Here is a 22,159-nt window from a genome sequence, read left to right as displayed (position 1 = left end):
ATATCCTTTGGCATTCAGAAGTGAATGAGTACACTCTTTCAGATAAAGAGTTCTATGAAATTTGAAACATTAAAACTGCAACATACAAGTGCAGAGGGCATCAATTCTTATGGAGGATTGTCTCATATATGCAATCCCTACAAATATGTCTCACAGACGAATGTTCCATCCATTCAACAATAGAGAATGAGCATAAGGGACAGATGATGCATAGGTGCATTTTAAGCTGAACCATTTTTTAAAAACCATCAGATGGTAATCCTGTGATCTTTACTTTTGAACTGAACATAGTTTAAGAATCTTGACCTTCAATTCAATCACATTCTGCCTGATTTTGGTGTCAGCTGCTCCAGGAGGGGAGCATAATGTGTGAACAGAGCTCGCTCCTTAACTTGCCATGTGCTAAGAGTGATGATTCATTTTCTAAAGAGTTATAAAGTGATATTTCTAGTGATTCTGATATGACATTTTGTCAGTGACTGAGCTCACAGTGCCTGCCTTCCACCTCCCGTGAAAATTTTGTTACTATTTCTTTTAAGTAGTCTTTCTTGTATTTTTTATTAATTTTAAAGTTTAATAATGTATTTTGTCAATTAAACTCCAGAATAATTTGAAACGTGCTTCCAAAAATTATTTTTCAAGGAATTTTTTATGCATTTTCATGCAATGGAAAAAGATTATTAAATACTAATTTTAACATATATGACAGCTTAAGCAATAATCTAAAATGATTCTAATAGTTATTACATAAGGTCTAAAGTTATGCTTCACAATGCAAAATCCCTATCCTGTCGAAGATTCCTTTCAACTACTCTCCATCCTGAGGGAACGTCTTAAACAAAGGCACACCACCTAAAAAGGGGTTAAATGTATTCACAAGGATGAATTACCAAATTTTACTCAATGTTCCACGAAAAGATGCTATGGATGATAACAGTTTTTGTATTATTCTAGTAATTTTAGACTATTCGCATTGAGGTTCCAGGCTGCCCTTAGATATTAAAAATTGAAGTAATTACTGCTGCAGGAGAAAGACTAAAGTCCTTGACAGCTATTGACCAGTGGAATGTGAAGCAATTTTTGGTCGATCCCAGGTGAAAAGAGATGATTTCAACATAAATGGTCATGGCTCATTTTGTTTCATGATTGACAATAACTTTCACGCCAGTTGCGAAGGAGTGTAATAGAGTCTTAAGTCATCTAGGGAGCTTGTAAGTGCAGCCTTTTTAATTCTTCATGTAACAATACATAAATTGATATATCCTTGTTCTTTGTTTAGTACTCATGATAGTAGTAACATTGAACTAGTGTTCTTAAAATTACTGACATGCAAAAATGGAAGCACCTTCTGTCTATGTTTCAACTGAAATTGTTTACTGGTATGCCTCTTTTGCATTTTACTACCCATTAAAACCAAAATATATATATACAATACAAAGTCCGAAATCCAGACGTCCATTATCCGGAACGATCAAGACCTCAAAAATCACCAACGTTTTCTCGTAGGTTTTACGCATGAGCATTTGATCTCCCCCCACACATAATAAAAACCTCTGGAGAGTCCAGGTTCTCAATTTCACTTCAACACTAAATAAAATACCTACTTATTGAAGAAACAATCATTTTAGCATGAATTTGTACGATCAGTAATTTGGCTCCGTTGCTGCGTATCTGCTTGGCATACATCTTAATCCGAAGCATTCCACCTACATGTAGATACATCGTTGATCTGATGCCAACCTGGCAAATCATTACTTACTATACTTTCCTTTCATCACCGCATGTTTATCAAAACATGACAAATTGAGTAATGACTCATGTAGCGATGCCTAAACAATTTTTTTACATTAGTAATTTAATAATAAAGGAGTTAGCTAACCTGTTACGATGACATTACGTTTGGCAATGATTACAGATTTAAGTTAAATGCGCTAAGAAATGTTGACGAGGAAAAATTTACCCAACATTTCTTTCCATATGCTAAACATATATTTTGTTGATGATACTCATAGACCCAAAGATTACATTTAAGGCTATTTGAATTAAGAATAACTGATTTCTTATTCACATTAACCCAGAACCAGAGCCAGAGGGTTTGTATGGGCACATCAAGGCGCAGAATTTAGGACCCACAGAGACTGCATCAGGCGGTAAGGCATCTAGCACCGACAGGTCCAGATTTCGGACTTTGTACTGTATATGTTTCACAAGAAATTAGCGAAGTTAAATAAAACTTAAATAATTCTCTTGCGTCATTGCTGCAAGTAATGAAATCTCAATTCAATAAACACTCTCCATTAGTATAAAGCAAATAAATTAAAATTTCAAATTCAATTAAGAAACACAATTGCAAAGAAATAAAAAAAATATAGCTGCAAACTAATTTACAATATCATTTAAATTCTAAGAGCACATGTAAATCAATTGCACCCATCCAAACATGGAGTTCTGTTAAACTTTAGTTGGAGCAATAAAGGGTTATTTCCCCCCTTCTCATTTGTTGTTTTCTACCTAATGAACTCAAGCGATTATTCGTTTACTTGTTCTTAAGATTCTTCACATTCAACTGTAACTTAGAATTACACAGTGGGAAATCCTACACCATTATTTCCAAATATTGCCCAAGTGAATAATTGTTGAGCAGGCAGGAGACAGACTTATCAAGGGAAAGTTGCACGCAAACCTAACTCTTCAATTACTCAATTCGTGTTTTGTCATCCATATAGGCAAGGGTAAAAGCAAAACCTAAAACCAAAAGTAAAATCAAATGTGTGAATTACAAAAAAAAGAAATCCAAACAGTGGAACCCCAAGAAAAAAGGAAGCAAATGACTAGAGCTAAAATTAATTAAATCAACTAAAAGTCAATCAAGATTAGAAAAACAAATCCTTTAAAAAATTAAATTTAGAAACTCTTGCCTACAGGAAACTTCCCCCAACACGAATTATGCATGTAAACCCAAAATAAACCATATACAACAATCAAAATATAAAAATGATAATAAAAAGGTCAGTAAATAGCAAGTTTTAATTTAACTTACCCAGGTCTACATTTGAACCACCGAGTTGTACCAGAACCCACTAAACCAACAGAGTTGAGCAGCTTGTTACTGCTAACTGTAAAAATAGATGTCTCTAATACAATGTAAAGTTCAGCGTAAAACTGCTACCTGTGAGAGCTATTGTAAAAACCTATGTTGTAAATTTTAAATGTAAAATGTAAAACACTGTTTTGTGTGCAAAAATGTTGCTAACTTTGAGTTACTGTTAAAAAGTGTAAAAGTAAAAAATGTACTGCTACTGTTTATGAAAAATAAAACTTTTTTTGAAAAAAAAATTAGTAGTAAAAAAATTCAAATAAATTTAATTGAATCAATTTAAATTGAATTAGAGTTGGAAGAGAAAATTACGAATTGAAATAGAGAATTATTGTAAGAAATTTTTTGTACTAAACTGCATTATTTAAAACTGAAGTTACAAGTTCAATCACAACTTTAACTAAATATTGACCAAAGATAAGGAAATTAGAAAAATTAGATAAAAATCTTTACTCAGTTCAGCTATAATTGGGACTTTTGAAAAGATTTGGTTTTCTAATCTTGATTTGGTTTTCTAATCTTGATTGACTTTTAGTTGATTTATTAATTTTAGCTCTAGTCATTTGCTTCTTTTTTTCTCGGGGTTTCACTGTTTGGATTTCTTTTTTTGTAATTCATACATTTGATTTTACTTTTGGTTTTGCCTTTACCCTTGCCTATATGGATGACAAAACACGAATTGGGTAAATGAAGAGTTAGGTTTGGGGGCAACTTCCCCTTGATAAGTCTGTCTCCTGCCTGCTCAGCAACTATTCAATTATGCAATTTTTGGGAATAATGTGTTTTTTCATGGTTTTAGATGGGTGCAACTGATTTGCATCTGCTCTTAGAATTTAAATGATATTGTAAATTAGTTCACAGCAATAATAATTTTTTTAAATTTTTATTTCTTTGCAACTGGGGTTTCTTAACTGTATTTTTAATTTTTATTTTATTTTTTCCCCTTTATACTAATGGAGAGTGTTAGTTATATATATATATATATATATAACTTATCATATCCATGAAAATTGAAAATGTGATTATTTTTTTTACAGTGATGAATGATCAATACAGTTTATTGATATGCAGTGCCTCTATGTTGGTTACTGATCCACAATTGGCCAAATGGTGACTGCCTGTATTCGACCTGGTTTTGAAATTCCAATTGTTTATTTATATATTTCTTTTGCATTTTAGTACTCATTATAAAGTAGAAAACCAAAAAATAAAGACTTATCCTTTCCATGAAAATTGGGAATGTGATTACTTTTTATAGTGATGTATGATTAATGTTGTTGCTCGATATGCTATGCCTCCATGGCTGTTACTGCCTCACAAGTGGCCTAGCGGTGAATGCCTGTATTTGACATGGTTTTGAATCTAGGGGAACAAGCTGGGTGCATGGTTGAATTTTGTGGTTTTCTCCATAAATGTTAATACGAGCTCATTTCCTTTAGAAAGTTCTCCACAAAGGCATATTTACCCTTAAGCAAATAGTCCTTGTGTGCTTTAACCAACCATAGAAAGGCAATCTGGTGAGGCATTTTTTATTTTTCAACTTTACATAACAAATATCAAACAGATTATCCATAAAACAGTAACTTCAGAAAAAAATTAATTAAATTTAGGATCTTGAGGCTCAATTAAGAACAATAAAATGTTTTTAAAAAGCTAATGCTGAAATCATGGGCACTGACTGTTGCATCATTCAAAGTAAATAGAAATTAGAAAAAGAGAGTAAACCATTTTTTGGTGGAGAATTTTTAAACAAAACCTCTTGTAAATGTCAGATTCACTTTTTAATGATTTTAAGAACAATACTATTGTTATAATTAAAGATCGACACTTTTCTCAAAGTACTGTGATGCAGCGGTTTCCCTACATTAGTTGTCGTTGCACTGGTTGCATTGTTTGATGAATCAACAGATACAAGTGACATAGCATACTTGCTTAATTTTATTTGTAGGGTTTTTAGAGATTATGCATTTGATCTGAAGAAAGATGCATATGATTTCTTTGAAAGAAAAGACTAGTGGTGTAGATACAGTCGACTCTTTAAAAGTTCTTTAATTTGAAACTGCCACTTTTTAAATTAATTTCAGTAACAACAGATGGGGGAGCAGCCTACCAGGCTTCATAAATGAATTCATAACTATTATACTAAAATTATGACGAATTTTTAAGTACTTCAGCTACCACTGCATAATTCACCAACAAGTGCTAGCCAGCAAAAGACTAAGTACAAAATAACAGATAAAGCTTCCAAAATTATTAATTCCATTCGAAGAAGTTTCCTCACTCAGAATCTCTTCTGATTCCAATTTAGTGATAGCCAGAATTATTATTACAGTAGTAAAACCAATACTTTTCTACCTTATGATTATGAACTTCGATACTGCTGCAAGGTGGCTAAGTAAAGTTAAATTTCTGATGATTTCATGAATTATTAACCGAGATAAAAAAAAATTCTCGAGCATGAAATGCTCTAACTTATAATTTTTTTACAGATTTTATGCCGAAATTAAATTATTTAAATTTAGAATTGTAAACAAAACAATGTTTCAAAGGATCAGTAGCATTAATCCATAAAAAAATTAATAATCTAATAGAAGATATTCAACAAAATTTGAAACATTTTATAATATATCCAGTCATATACAAAAACAACAGCACTGTAACTATGACTGAAAAACCTGTTACAGAAATTAAAAGGTAATTAATAAGATTAATAAAATTTTATCTATTTTCTTTGCAGCTACTTTTCCACTGATAAATATTATTAATAAAATATTATGTTGGTTTAATACCCCCCCGTGCCATTTATTAGCACATAAGACATAGGTCTGAATGTATTACAAATCAAGATTTTCAGTAGGTAAATCGTGACACGTTTTTAAGAGAAAAAAATTATCATATATATTGAGAAACTCACCATCCTGCTCTAGAGTATTAACGAAAAATATTTTTTTTTATTTATTAAGAAACACACGAGACAAAGCTTCAAAAGAATGACTAAGAGTGATGCTTCTGAAAAACACTCATTACAGAAAACTTTAAAAATATAATCCTAGTAAAAATAATGCAAAATTTCATGCCAGCAAGTCAGCCAGCAAGCCATTCGAAATAATCATGAAATGTCTGACTAAATTTAACACAAAAATGGGAGGGAGGGGGAGAATTTTGCTTTCATTTAACACTGTATCCAACTCAAGCACAATTCAATACACAAAAATACTTTTCCCTCTACCATATCCTATTTAAGCGTGCCAGCCCTTTACATCAAGAACTAATTCAAGCATTCAATGTCATACATAAAAAAAAGCTATTGTACACTGCTAAAAAAAAGGGGGGCACAGTTCCATATCTCCCGTTCTACTGGGCCAGTTGACTAAATTCAAATTGCGTTTTTCATGTCTCGAAAGTGCGACTTAGGATATATATTAGATTTATATATAGCACTGTTCTAATTTTCTAAGTATCCTGACACAAAATCGGACTTTTTCTGAAATAAAAAAACCAATTTTTTTCCATATTTCGATTCTACGACTCAAATTATGCCTAGATATCGAATTTTGTAAACTTTGGTGCAAAATTTACAGAGAAATTCAAAAATTTATCTTGGCACAATTTTTTCGGTTTTCACTAAGAATAATTCACTTGCCGAACTTCTTAATGTATGGCAATTAATTTTCCTTTCCCTTCCATTATGCTACAGCGGAAAAAAGGCACCTCATTCCTACCTTTTTACATAGCGCATGAGCGGAAAAAAGTCACATCGTTCCTACTTTCGAATGATGCTAGCAAACCACATTTGATGTTTCATCGCTTTCAACAAATTGCCAAATTTAAAAACGCGCCAATATATAAATTAACGTATATCTTCGGAAATTTTGAATAAAAAACTACATTTTTTTGCAGGTATGCTTAGAAAGACATCTACTGTAAGATGATGCTAAAAATTTTATAGATTATAATTCAAATTTTTTTTTCAAAAAATTTCTAAAAATTATTTAAAAATAAATTGTAAAAATGATGAATTTTATTTGGAATGAACCTGAATTTCGAAATGTGAAAGGAAGAATCAAATAAGTTTAATAAAAAAGAGAGATTAATAAATATATACCAAACTCGATTAACATTGAGAAGCTAAAATTTTGGGAGCTAAATTTTATAAACTACTCGTGCAATTTTTATAAAACTTGATAGTTTGGTGTAATTTGAGTCGTAGAACTGAAATATGGAAAAACATTTTCATGTCATTTCAGAAAAAGTCATATTTTGTGTCAAAATACCTATATTAGAACAATGCTATATATAAATCTAATATATATAAGTGGCGCTTTTGAGACATAAAAAACGCAAGTTGAATTTCATCAATCGGCCCAGTAGAACGAGACATATAGAACTATCCCCCCCCCTTTTTTTTTTTTTTTTTTTTTGCAGTGTACAATATTTTGTAAAAAATTTCCACCTGCCTGAACACCTACAAATCAGCTAAATGAATAACATTGCTTACTGGATTTTAAAACATTTGAAAAGTGGCTGCTCAAACTGTTTCAAACACCTTAATAGAGACCAGCGATATTTATAACAGACAGAATAAGTTAACGACGTTTTGCTCTTTCCAATTTTACACTTTAGGAGCAGAATTAAAGTTGAAGAGTCCTGCTCTCCTCTACTTAACGATTTTGGTTCATTACAGTTTACAAAGTTTGTTTAAATTCATTATGAAGTTAAATATAATGCAATTCTTCCCCCCCCCTGATAAGTGAAGGAAACTGTGAATTAAAAGATGTTCGTTCGAGCAAAACCAATAACCAATTGTTCATAAATTATTTAAAACAAAATGTTAATGAAAAATTAGAATGTTAGCAATGCATTTTCATTTCTCAAAATAAACACAGCTAATATTATGTTTAAGTTATATCATCAGTTAAATAACTCATAAAACATTAGGAATGTAAAATGAAAGTGTACATGGGGTTTCTTCACCATTTTCATTAATCTTCTTTAATGCACATACATTACATAATATTAGCAAAAACAGAAAAACACACTCTTAAAAACAGAAATCACTTTAAATGCAGGAAACTTAAAGTATAACATACTGTTTGTAAAATAGCTGTTTGTTCATCTAACACACCAAAAAAATTCGGAGCTAAAAGATACACTGCACTCTGGCCGATGATATTTCGAAGTTTCTCCAAAGCAGCAAACATTCTGAAAATACAATGAGGAAAATCCTTTAAATAATATAATTACAATTTATAACCATCACTTTAAAACAAACCCAGTTTGGCAACAAACTAATGCTTTTTTATTCTAAGTGCAAGGCATGACCTGAAGATAGATATATATCCACACATGAACAGCGAGCCCCCCCCCCCCCCGAAAAAAGGGGTTCTTACAAGCTTAATTATCTTAAACATTGATCCTAGGAGTAAGTACATCTAAACGCTAGTCTTCTAAAAGTACTTCTAAGTAACAAACTTTTTTAAACAGCAGCAGAAAATTTTACAGAAAGAATTTCAACAATAATGAGAGGGTAACATACAAAAAGAGTCACACTTTTTATATAGTTCCATCAGCACCAATTCTATTTAATAAAATAATAATTCACATTCAAAAAGTTTCATATTAGGTCATTACTATAAATCCAATAATGAACGTTGTTTTACATGAGTTGAAAACATAAATCACTAAACTGAAGGGGGTTTTATGGTAGAATTACACACATAATATAAATGATCAAACTGGATATGGATTCAAAATGTCTGTAGAATGAATCCTGCCAAATAAAGAATTTGTCTTTTTCTCCCCCACAAGAATACATGCATAGACACTATGCAATTGAAAGATAACAGATGCACCTCAACTAAATTAACAAGAGATATAGAAACATAATACATAGCACATATCGATTATGGAAGCCAATATGCAGTTATGGTAAGTGAATGAAGATTAGTGTTACTTTAAGGAGGTATAACTAATTCTGCAAGTTCAGTATTCAAAAAGAGAGATTTCTAAATGAATAGAATGCATTCTTTTCTATCATGACAAAAAAAAAAAAAAAAAAAAAAAAAAAAAAAAAAATACTACCTATTCTTGAATGCTAAAATTCTAAAACTATGTTCAATGATATGTATTAAAAAAGAATATTAGTTATAATTAGCTTCTGAATTTTTTGATAATCTAAATTAATAAATATTAAGTTTCTGGTCCCCAAAATTGAACGTCCTGACAAAACTTAGCAGCATTTTAAAATGCTGCAAATCGGCCAAGAATACTATTTTCTAAATTACTACATATTTCTAGATAAAAATTAATATCCAAAAATATTTTAAAGCACTACACTAATATTTCTTCAAAGTTCCACCAAATTTGTCTGTATCACTTTTCAAATGCTGTTTTGAATCCCCCGTGAAAAAAAAACTCTTCTTTGGACATAATATAACATCTGAAAGCTTTCAGATTTCTTTTGGCCTAACTTTAAAATGTTGTTATTACAGTTACCTTAGAAAGAGTAATAGAATTATCTCAGTATGCATATGAAGAAAAGATAATCAACGCCACAGAATTTTTTTCTTCACGATTTAATAATAAATGCATGGGGGGGGGACCTGGAGCTTTTAAGAAAACATGGCATATTTTGTCTATTCTTTTAAAACTGATAAATAAGTATTATTAACTTTTTAAACATTATAAATGATTATCTTCTCTTTCCAAATTTAAAACATTTATTTCTTTGCTGTGAATTGCAGCCAGTGGCAATATGACTACGTCATCATTAAGTCATCAGTGTGTTTCCACCTGAATTAACGATTACTTACATACATATTTACTTAAAAGAAGCAGTTACTGCACAAATGATTGGCTAATTCACAAATGTCAATTCTTTGGAAGTAAACACATACTGTGATTTCATTCAGCACGTGAGGATGATGTAAAATATATTACTGTTTTGATAGTTTTTGTACTGCATTACCCTAGAATAAGACTGCATCTTGAGAGCCAGCAAATGCAAGAAATGTGTATCATTTACTCTAACTGAAAATCAATTTGAGACATCTATGAAATAGTAAATTTAAAAGAATTCCAAGCATTCTAGCAACACTTTTTCAAACATTAAATTTCCTGTATTCAACTTATGAACAGTCCTTCAGTTTGGAATTAAAACACCTCTACTCTGAGCTCTCTATACACCGAACTACTGAGTGTAAAGGCCCAAAAATTGTTGAATATAAAATGGACTATGTGAAAAAAAATAGTTCCAGAAACACCGGCAGGTGGCACTGTGCAACGGAAAATATGCTGAAAAGGCATAGTCACACACACACACACACACAAAAAAAAAAAAAAAAAAAAAAAAAAAGACAGACATGAGGTATGGTAATATTCCTTTTTAATTTCTATTGCTGATGTGAAAAAAAGAACACAAAAAAGTTAAGAAACTTAAACTGTCGTCGTAACTGCAATTTCGCTCTCTGGCCATCTCGTTCCCCAGATCTTAATCCATGTGATTTTTGGCTGTGGGGGGTTACTTAAAAAAATGTTGTTTATCGACGACGTCTGGTAACTTTGGCAGATTTGAAAGACAGTATTACTCTACATGTAAGAAGCATCTCAATCAACCAATTACAATCCGCAGTTGAAAAAGCTGTCAACAAACTGCAAATTTTACATTTTGAAGAAGGAAACCGTATTGAGCAGCTTTCCTTGCATCAATAATGTCTTTGTGAATAAAATGTGTTAGAAAGCATATTTTGTGTCTTTTCAGCATATGTTCTGTTGTATAGCGCCACCTAAAGGTGTTTCTAGCACTAAATTTTTTTTTTCACGTAATCCATTTTCCCCATGTCTTTAATAGTGTGTTTAACAATTTTGGAGACTTTACAATCAGTAGTTCGATGTGTATTGAGCTCAGAGTAGGAGACTTTAATTTTAACCACCTTGTACACTGTAAGATCTATAAAATGTTAATACAAGATATACGGGAAAAACAGCTGCATGCTTATTTTTTAAACAAAACCTTAATTCCAATTTTCTAATGTGCTCTTCTCCTTGTTTCCATGTTAGCAAAACCATCACTAACATTCTGAAAATCTGTTTCATTACTCCAGTTACTAAATAGAAGACAATTTTTGCTGATCTGAAGACAATTAGCTAGTTTTCTCATATGCAAGGTTGCAAGTTCTTAACTGATTTATATTTATTTTTAAAAAACTCTGTCACAGCAGGTAATACAGTAATTGTAAAGAAAGTTCACAGTAATATTACAATATCAAACTGCACTTTGAAGATCACATTAAAACAAACTGCAAAAGTTCAAAGCAACCAGTATTTCACCTCACTTTTTCACTTCCAAAGAAGTAACAAAAATAAACATGAATTACCTCAGTGAAAAATTCTTTCTTATTTATGCCACTGTAATCATAATTTGGCATTCATATTTTTCATTCAGAAGTTTTCCATTAGAATTCTATTCCATTAGAATAAGGAAGGTTTAAAAAGAACACGAAGCTTTAGAAATTAGTATTTTTTTACATACTTTGTCCATCATAAAATTATTTCCCTCCTCATTTCAACTGTGCACAGTAATTCAGCATTTCACTTCACCAACCAAGTGGATAAGACAGTAGAATACTGGTAATTAGACCTGAGATCAAATCCAAAAGAATGTGTTCATGGCTTACTTTATATGCAATGTGAATAGGAGTTATTGTTCCTTTTGTAATGAAAAAGGATCAAGTACCTCATTTCTAAGCCTTCTTGTTAAGCAGACAACTATAACATGCTTTGTTATGATACAAAAAAAAAAAAAAAAAAAAAAAAAAAAAAAACCTAACATAAGTTTGGTAGCAATGATGAATTAACTGCTTTAACATTAAGTTTCACACAAGCAGAGATGCACAAATATGTGCTACTCGAGGTTGAAATAATAACAGACAACAATCAATTAGCCTTGGAGCCTTTTGCAGTCCTATTCTTTCTAGCATTTATATGCATTATCATGAATCAAAATTACTTAAATTATTAAATTTTTCACATCAGATATTATGTAAATGATACTTTTGTGCTATTTGATTGCAAATAAATATTTAATCAAAACTCTCTTAGTCATGAAATCAACACACACAGTAATTTGATTTATTTTTAACTTAATAATGCAGATTCCCTTACATATTTCAATGTTCCACTCATATTCAATAAATTCAGTTTCAGCACTAATATGCATCAAAATGCTTCTCCAGTATGCATTTCCCTCCATTCCAAGTTTCATTTCAATCCGGTAAGCAAATGTTGGCTTTTATTTTCTGTGAATATAAAGTTTTTTCCTTATCAGGAAATCATATTTAAGAACGACTGCTACTGGCAGAGATTTTTTTATTTCACCTATTCATTCTAAGTACAGAATTCGTACACATTTCTGCACATGGAAATCAAGGACTTTTAAGGACCATTAACGAAAAAAATTAAGGACCTTTGAGCAAATGGGAACTGAATAAATTCAATTAAAAATATTATTATATGCCTGAATTTCACTTTTGTAATACCATCCTAAAAATAAAATAGATACCTAAGTAGTATGCATTATTACTAAACATGAATTAACTAACATAATTATTAATAAGTTTGAGAATAAAATAAACTTCATGCAGTTTAGCAAGTGGCATAAAATATTTTACACTTATAATAGTTGGACATATTTAAAAGAAGATAAGTACGTTTTACTAATAGTTAGCTTTATGCTGTTTTTTTTTTTTTCTTTTTTTTTTTCTTTTTTTTAAATGTCTCATTTTGTCACATACTTCGTCAGTCTAGAGGTTTAGCAAATAGTAGGGAGATTTTATGTCAAACGGCATAGGTTAAAATGAGAAGTGAGATCATAATCAGCATGATTCATAACAAAAGACTGAATGTTGTCCCTCTGCTGCTTGCCTATAGAGAGACCTGCTGATTGAAACAAACCTGAAAGGCCTGATGTAGGCACGGTTGGCAAGTACTAAAAGTTAGTCAAGCTGTGCTTAATGCAGTTAATATCATAGCTTTGTGTAGAGATTCAGGGGTTGTAACCCAGTTAATGCACTTTAAGGTTCCAATAAGCCATTAAAGTGCCAGAGGTGATAAGTTGTTTTATATATAAGTCTCAGTAGATGCAAAGAATAAGTTTTACTTCATGGGTGTTGGATGATTGTTCACACAAAGGATTTGGCGATTGGATTCCCTAAAAAACCCAGTCGCCCTTTAAAAGGGGGAGTGTATAAAGTATTTCTCCACCCTTCTTGCCGACCCTTCATGGTGTAGTGGTTTGCACACTGGTAGCGGTATTCCAGAGGTCTGCGGTTCGATTCTCAGCGAAGGCATTGTTAATTTTTTATCTTTCCTGCTTTCAAAAATACCTAATGTCTCCACAAGCCTTCCCAAACATTTTGGCTAATTTATGTCAATTTCTTTCTCTTTAATTATCGATCTTTTGTGACAATAATTAGAAATTTGTCTCAATATGCAAACCAATGTTCTCACTAGTTTCTGTGTGCTTCATCTCCTAATTTGTCAACCTCTCCACAATGTACCTATGAGGGTTTACTTGATCTGGTAAAAGTTAAATAGTCCCCCCCTCGGATAGACGTGAAGCAAATTATCACTGTATCTGAAAGTAACTACAATGTCAGACAAAGAACTTAGAACATAAAGGCATGTTCTGATGCCAACAAAGTCAATTACAGCTCATGGTGACGTAATTAAACAAGAACAGTCAAATTCAAACTAAAAATGTGGACTAGTGGTCAAAGATAATACAATTTAATTTTATTTTATTCTGGCTCAGTAACTCTATCATATGAGGAAACAGAAATGGGAAGTTATAGAAAAGACTGAAATGATAAACGATTGGGTAATTTACATAATAATAACTGCACATATCTTTGAAGAATAATTTTCTTTATGTATTCGGTTTCTTTCTTCAGCGTGTTTCCTTTTAATTTCAGAATTTTGAATTTAATTAAGGATTTCTGTTATTCTAAAAAACACTAAATTCTAAAATTCACTTTAATTCTAAATGCATTTAGAAAGTACACAAAAAGCAGCTAATTTTATTTCTTTAGTAATATGAACATTCAGAAGAAATATGAAATATGTATGGTAAAGGCCGGTTACAGAGCAGGTGTGGCAAAACCTTTAGAATTTAGAGCAGGCATTGGAAGCAGAATTTAGATAGGCACTAGGCAGCAGAATTTAGGATACACAGAGATTGCATCAGGTGGGAAAATGCATAGCACCAGCTCTGTGTACAATACATTTAGACATATTAGATGAATGTTTTAAATTGTAAGTTTTCAATTTCTTTTTTAATAAAAAAATCTCTTTCTATAATGCCTGCCCAAGTGATAAGATTAGAAGCATTTTTTATATTTCCCATGCTTTTGTCTAGTGAAAAGTAGAGAAAATAAAAGGAAGATAAACATGTTAAGAAAAAAGATTCTAGTATCAGGAGTAAAACACTCAAATATTATGATTCCATTGTTCTTCCAGACGCTCTCCAAAAAGTAAGAAATTCATCGCAAACTTTCTGTAAAATGCATTCTTTACGTGTTGATATGTTGATACCATGGAGACATTTTTCATTTTGTCACATATTTCTCGAATCTTCTAGAATCGTGAGTCTATAAATCTTGCCTTCAAATCCTTCTAAACTTTCCATGCTGCAATGTCAAAAATACTAAAGAAAAATTATCCCAACCAGTTCTGTAACAGCAAAAAGCCATAAATATTTTGAAAAAAAAAGGAAGGAAAAAGTGTAAAATTAATTTTAAAGAGAAAACTGATGCATATTCTGAGAATTTTGAATAATCTGAGACAATTACATGGGAAAAATGCTTACTATGAAAAAATTAAAAAGAAGACATTTTAATTAATTACATAGCTAATTTTGCTTTTACCAAGAGCTGTTTCATAAATTATTCTTTATAGGTATATACCTTGTTTATTTTTCAGATTTAAAATATTGTATAAGTTGCTAAAATGAAACTTTATACTATGACAGCGAAAAATAAAAATGTTTTATTTTAATGTTATTTTTAAATATAATTCTAATATATTACCATTATTTTAATGAAATTTATCAATGTTATGATGTTTTAAAAAAAATCGCCGAAAAATTCTCAGATCTCGGAATTAAAACTTTTCTTTAGAAACTGATCTTAAAATCGCCAAAATGTTGACAAGTTGCCAAATTTAGAACCGTTTAATAAAAGAATTCACAACCCGAAAAGCGAAAAGTTGTTTAAGAGCTCTTTTTATTAGAAAAAATGAATTTTGAAATGATTATGTTTCACTTCTTGCTTAGAAACTCAAGTATCCCTTCATTTATATAAGAAATAGAAACAAATTATAACCGATGAACCCACTCAAAAGATAACCATATACGTCAGTGAATTACCAAAAATATTCCTCCAAAATACTAATTCACACGCAAAATGGCAGTCGTAAAAACAGAGAGAAATTTCAGATGATTAAAATTAAGGACCTTCTACTGATTTTCGCTGAAATTAAGGACTTTTAAGGACCAAAAATCGATTTAAAAAAATTTAAGGACTGTACGAACCCTGTAAGTAGTGAAAAAAAATTCATCTCATGACAAGAAAAGCATTTTGTCACTCCAACTGATCATCGGAACTTAGAATTAGCGCACACTTTCCTTTGCTTAGTTACAAAACAGCCTATATTCTACACAGGTTTATTAGTCCAAAGGGATTTGAATCCCGAAGGACTATTAGTTTCGTTTTGGCATTTTGCGTCGGACTTATAAATGTCGGTTCACTTTTCAAACTGTTGCCACAAAATGTTAGAGTCCTGCATTATATTTGAAGAAATTAAATAATGAAAAATCTGCATAAATGTATGTATATTTCTCGTATTGTGATAAAACAACAGTACATAGAGTCATCGAATTTTGAATAACGTAATCCTCCAACGAATATGAGCATGTGGAAGACCAAATTTGAAATTTGAAATTTGTTTTATGATCGATTTCCTATTTTTTAAAACTTTGACGAATTTTTGATTAACAAACTCAAGGATTTCAAAGCGAGCAATGGCAACGTTGTGCAGAAAAAACATTTTTATCTCCAGCGCGTGAGTCTCTGTATCGGAAATTCTAAAGATATGCTCGTTTTAAAACTATTTTACGATATTGCTGTTGCACTGGATCTTATGGTTTAAGTGCGAGGAACATGATATTTAATAAAGAAAGGTAACACACAAAATGCTAAAAAACGCCCCTTTGGACGTAATTTAAAATCTGAAACATTTCAGATTTTTTTATTTTTTATTTATTTATTTATTTATTTATTTATTTTTGTATCATTTTGTCTTCTACTAATAAAATACATAGTTTGGTCTATAAATGGGGTATCTACAGTATTCCTCACCATTGTGGCAACCACTGAAAGTACACAATAAACAATGTGAAACTTATGTTGAGAAGAGATTTAGAAAAATCCTTCATTGTGCATCACTGCTGGTGGGGAAATCAAACTATGCTGTTTCAGACGGATAAATCATACAAAGAGCAGTTTCAGTTGGGAAATTTGATTTTTGGAAGATTTCCACATGTATAAGTCTTCCTAGCTTTACCCTTCAGCAGCCGTGAGATTACGCAACTCTTCCCTCCCAAACATATGATATCTGTCAGTCATAAATTTGTAATATGAGCATGTTCATTTGCTCCCCTGATGTGTATAACTTGAATGGGACATGAGCTCATTTGATGACCATTAAAAGGTTACTTAATGATCATAATTCCAATTCCTAGTTAAGGTTTGTCTTATTGAATTTCATTTTTAATTGCTCCTTATCCACTTTTATACAATAAATCATATTAAAGATTTCCTTTCCATGTGCCCACAAATTTCTTAAAACATTTTCCGTGTTGTCTTAAGTCAACATTTCTTTTTTGTCTCACTTCCAAATTTGCAACTGAGAAAGGCTATGTTTGAATTTAAACAACAGTACTGCACATTTTATTTATTCATGCCAATTCTTATTCATTTTTGCATTTATGTAAGAGGTTTGATCTTTAACTAAAACCTTTATGTTGCCCTAAGACCAAGCATGAGCAAAAACTGAATTTTACATATAACAGAAACAAATAATCAGATTCCAATAACTGAATTAATCTCCCATTAAACTTTCAATATAACAACATAATTTCAATAAGTAATTGTATATGTTAGTCATTACCCCCCACAAATGTGATATGGAGTTCATAGACTGCTGGCTATTAAAATTGCAACAACAGGAAGGAATAATCTGATGAAAAGTAAAATCACGTGAAAGGAAGAAGAGGTTGGGATATGCAAATGACTAGCATTTCAGCACATTTAGATGCCACAGGAGGGAGAAATGACATCTGAAGCACTGCATAAAAGTGTTTACGTACAATAAAAAATATCTTTCTTGCATTTGTTTTCCTTCATGGTGTTGCAATTTTGATGGCCAGCAGTGCATTTACATATTGTATTGTAATGATGCACACAGATTTAGACATAAATATTTAGCATGTTATATGAAATAAAGATACAATTAATTTTTGAAAGGTATAAAAATACGTCTTTACAAATGCATGTTATTTTAACTTGTGCAGAAACAGAAAATACACATATTTTCCAGAAACAAGATTACTTTGATGCATAGTCAACAACAACATGATCCTTTGATGTACCAGTAATGGCATCATGGTGTTGAAACAGGCCTAATGTTCTTCTTGAAGCAACAAGGTCTCCCATTAAACTTTCCAGATATGGAAGAACAGACGTAACTGTCTGTTTTTCCATTTTAGCCATCATTAATGAAAATAATATCTCAGCACCCCTAGAAATACAAAATACTTTATTAAATCAAACTGCAAATGCCCTAAAACATTAACATTTACTTATTTAATATAACAGAACTTCATTTCATGTGGGTTTAAGTTAATAATTACGGAAACCAAGTAAACAAAATACCTACAATATAAATAATCCGAAAGTTCTGAGAATCTGGTGCCTGATATTACTTTTTTATATATAAAATACACAAAACACTTTTTATATATAAATGTACAAGGGATATTGAATAGTGCCATGCTTAAAGATGAACTAGTATCAGCTGCAGTTTAGTGACAAGAGCATTTTGTCTTTGTTTTAGTTAGTTAACTAGCCTGTCAGTAACGTGCGATTTTCCTGTTTAGTTAGTGCTTAGTTTTGAAATATTGAAGCATTGAGAGATTATTTAATTGACACAAGGTCAAAACCTGATGCACTATCTCCAGTACCAGTAAATATAAAGCCAACAGCAATAAGTCTTTGTAAAATTACTGTATTTAAATACATTTTATCTAAAAATTGCACTTTCAATTTTGAATTCATCGATTTCCTAAAGAAAGTCAATTTGAATTATTTAAAACAGAAGATTCATAGCTGTAAGAACTGGTACTATATTTCATAAAATATGAATTTTACATTAAATTAATAACAGTAATAATCCTAGCTTAGCAAACATTTACTGTGACACTGCAGTGATTATACTGGATTTCTGTTACACTTTCCAGTAAACCTACGAGAGTTCCCATGAGGCTAAAGTGCTACATAACAATACTTCCTGAAAAGAAGCATCCACAAGGTGGTAAATGTATGTGGAAATTCTATGTATATAAACATGTTGCTTCCTACGGTCTGAGAGGAAAACTTCAGGCATGTATATAACTGACAGAATTTACACTGGCATTTTTCTCTTTTTTGCATAAACCATAGCTCATGCGAAATAAAGAGGCACTTTGCATAACAAGCATAATGCATTTTGCAATGGCATTCAGTATGTGGAATGCTATTTCTCATACATCATTATCAGAAAAAGTTTAATCCCTTTCTGAGGCCAGACCCAAATCACAAAATATCAAAAACATTTCAAAGAATATTCAATGCATATTACATTAAACACATTTACATACACTATGTATGCATTGTACAGACATGATAAGGTACATAAATATATATCACTCTGTAAAATTAAATATTTAAATATACATACACATAATTTAGACAAAGTTATTGATGTCCTTATACAGGGTTATTCAAAATAGTGTACTGTATTTTAAAATACCAAAATAAAGTTAATTATAAAAAAAGCGCTTATCAGAACAAATTTAAAAGAAAGGACAACTCAAATATTTTATGCCATTACAAGTGTTGAATATTACTTCAAGTCATGCAGACAACATCCAGATGATAGTCCTTTTCTTCCCACCCTCATTTCAGCATATTTGGTGTTACTAAGTTCGGCGTATTACTCATGCATATTCGAAGGTCATTCCAAGTAGCATGGCAGTAGTGGCACATATACTTTGTCTTTCACATAACCCCACAAAAAAAGTCATAAGAGGTAATGTTCAGTTACCCGGGAAGCCAAGTAAACATCACTTTGGCGTTTGTTCTGGTGCAGCCATCCAATGATCAGGAATCGCACTGTTGAGAAATTCATGCAATTCAGTCTTCCATTGTGGAGGTGCACCATCCTGGTGAAAGACACTTCCACAAAAAAAAAAAAAAAAATTGCACAGCCCATACAATTGTAGAAAACACAATCATTTTCGCTGAATCTCGCCCATGCTCAAAGGCACAGTGAGGATTTCCTGTCCCCCAGATTTTACATGTTGCACCAGTTAATTTTCCCACTGATATGGAACACTGCCTTGTCACTGAATATGAGGAGGGGTAAAAAATATTCTCACACACATATTTGCCCTGCATATTCAGGCAAAATTCTATTCCTTGATTCTTGTGTTTAGGAAGTAAAGCTTGAGTCATTTGCAAACTGCATGATTTCTGTTCCGTCACAGTGAGAGTATTTTGTCTATCTGTACTGGTGTAATGACTGCAGGACAAATGCAGTGTCAGTAGTGAAAACCCAGTACTAACCAGTAAGCGATAATCATGCATTGTTATAATTAAATTGTGATCCTTACTCATTCTTTTGCCCATTTAAGTGGCATTATTATATGTTCAAAAAATAAATATTGTTAGTTTTTCAACTTTTATGAAATCCCATTCAGTCCCCAACTGCATCATATCAACATTTTGGTCCTAACCAACCCAAAAAAAGATCCGTAACTATGGATAATTTTAGATCACTAAATGGGCAATACAGTTGTCTAAAGATGAAAGTCACAAAACTGGAACATTTTCTACGTGACTTCAGCAAAAATGAAGAAAGTGCATTTTTTTTAGAAGAGAAATTGCAATCACTATCAGGAATAAAGCGATACTTGGATGAACTAAAACTTCAGTACTTCAATCTACCAGCAGAGGTCTCCATAGAGGAATCCCGTGAAATCATCAAAAAACTAGATGATGATCTGGACAAAATGGGGGTGAGTCTTAAATACCTTTCCTCAAAATAAAAATAAATACATTGCCTGTACTAAATAATATTGTTGAAAACATTAATGTCAAAATGCTCAAAATACCTATATCTCAATTCCTCAAAAATATAAAGAATTTCATAATTTTAAATGCCAGTTTATATCCTTAATTATTTAAAAATATGTAAAACACTAAATTTTATTATTTAAAGGCTGCTCATAAAGAAGAGGCAAAAAATATCAAGAATTATGAAGATGCATGCTAATTATTGTTTCAGGCATTAGAATTATGGTATGAAAATAAACGAGTGATAGTTGATAGTTATATACAAAATATTTTAAACCAAGACAAAATGCAGCAAGAATCAGCTAAGGAACTTCGCCAGTTATTAGATAATATCAAATGTAATCAAAGCACCTTGAAGGCTTCACGTACGCACCTCGCCCTAAAGCGCGTTTGATCTTCATACGTTATCCAACGCAACATTAATCAATATTCTCCTTCAGAAGACTGACAAAGCATCTTGAAAGCAATTTGAGCTGACCCTAAAATCCAAAGATGTTCCATTACTGGATGGATTTTAAAGTTTTCTTGAAAATCGAACTTTGGTTCTAGAAAACATTCATAAAGATATGGCTACCAAAATTACGCCTAAACCCAGTATCAGTGCAAAACCAAAAGGTTTTGTTATTAATTTGAATAATTTGAAGGCAAAAAAGTTAACCATTCTAAAGGAAATCCTACTCTCTGTAAATGTAATGTATTCAAAAATATGAATGTTAGGAATGGGTTCATTGTCAAAAATAGCAAATTATTTGTGACCAAATACATTTCAGGAATAAGTGGATCAGCTCATTCAATCAAGGTGAAGATACTGCATGACATTAAATTAACACACCCTAAATTCTACTCACCAGGTAAAATCCATATATTGATAGGAAGTGAATTATTCTTTGAATCTTGAAAGAAGGTACAATTCAAGCACTTAATGAAAACACAATATTGCACAACATAAAATTTGCTTATTTAATGACAAAGGCCCTACCAACTGTTGTTTGATAAAGGAACCAAATATCAATAATGCAATTTAGAAGTTTTTCGAATTAGATTTCTTCCCAGGAGATGGTAATGAAGTTGTAAAGAATGAAGAAGTATTTTACGAAGAGCATTTTAATGAAACACACTCACATGATAAAACAGGTAGATACATAGTAAAATTACCTATGATGGATAATGCCACTTCTGCGCGGGCTCATCTAAAGAAATTGCTATCAAGAGACTGAACACAGTTTGGAAGTGTCTTGATGTGCATAAGACTATAGCTAAAATTTGTATAAGGAATTTACGAATGAATATTTCAGCTTAAATCACATGGGACCTGTTATGCCAAAGGATAACTGTGATACTTTTATTACATTCCCCCTAATGAAATGTACTGCGAGAGAAAACTTAACTTGATTAAGAGTTGTTTTTCATGCATCATGTAAATCATCGAGTGGTTGTTCCCTAAATTCAATTCCATTAAACAGAGGGCACAATTCAAGAGCATCCTTTTTGTAAAGTTTCAAGATTTAGAAAACATCGCTTTGCCTTCAGTGCCGATATTAAGGAAATGTATCAACAAATTCTCATAAATTCATCACAGAGAAATTTGCAATGAATTGTCTTAAAGCCAAGCCGT

General features: G+C 31.4%; 1 protein-coding gene across 1 annotated transcript in view; it reads right to left on the bottom strand.

The window, feature by feature from the left end:
- The window catches only part of LOC118200216 (alpha-mannosidase 2x-like), a 171,032-nt gene that overhangs the window by 84,965 nt on the left and 63,908 nt on the right, over positions 1-22,159 (bottom strand). Inside the window, exons 10-11 of the mRNA XM_035372157.2 lie at positions 17,762-17,950; positions 8,188-8,299 (exon numbers count right to left, since the gene is read on the bottom strand). Of these exons, the coding sequence (XP_035228048.1) occupies positions 8,188-8,299; positions 17,762-17,950 (301 nt within the window). The remainder of the gene's footprint in view (positions 1-8,187; positions 8,300-17,761; positions 17,951-22,159) is intronic.

The sequence above is a fragment of the Stegodyphus dumicola genome, chromosome X2 (assembly GCF_044657685.1).
Source record: "Stegodyphus dumicola isolate Sdum_Otavi_A_Nest chromosome X2, ASM4465768v1".
Taxonomy (NCBI): Eukaryota; Metazoa; Arthropoda; class Arachnida; order Araneae; family Eresidae; genus Stegodyphus; species Stegodyphus dumicola.
This window is presented reverse-complemented; position numbering and strand designations above follow the sequence as displayed.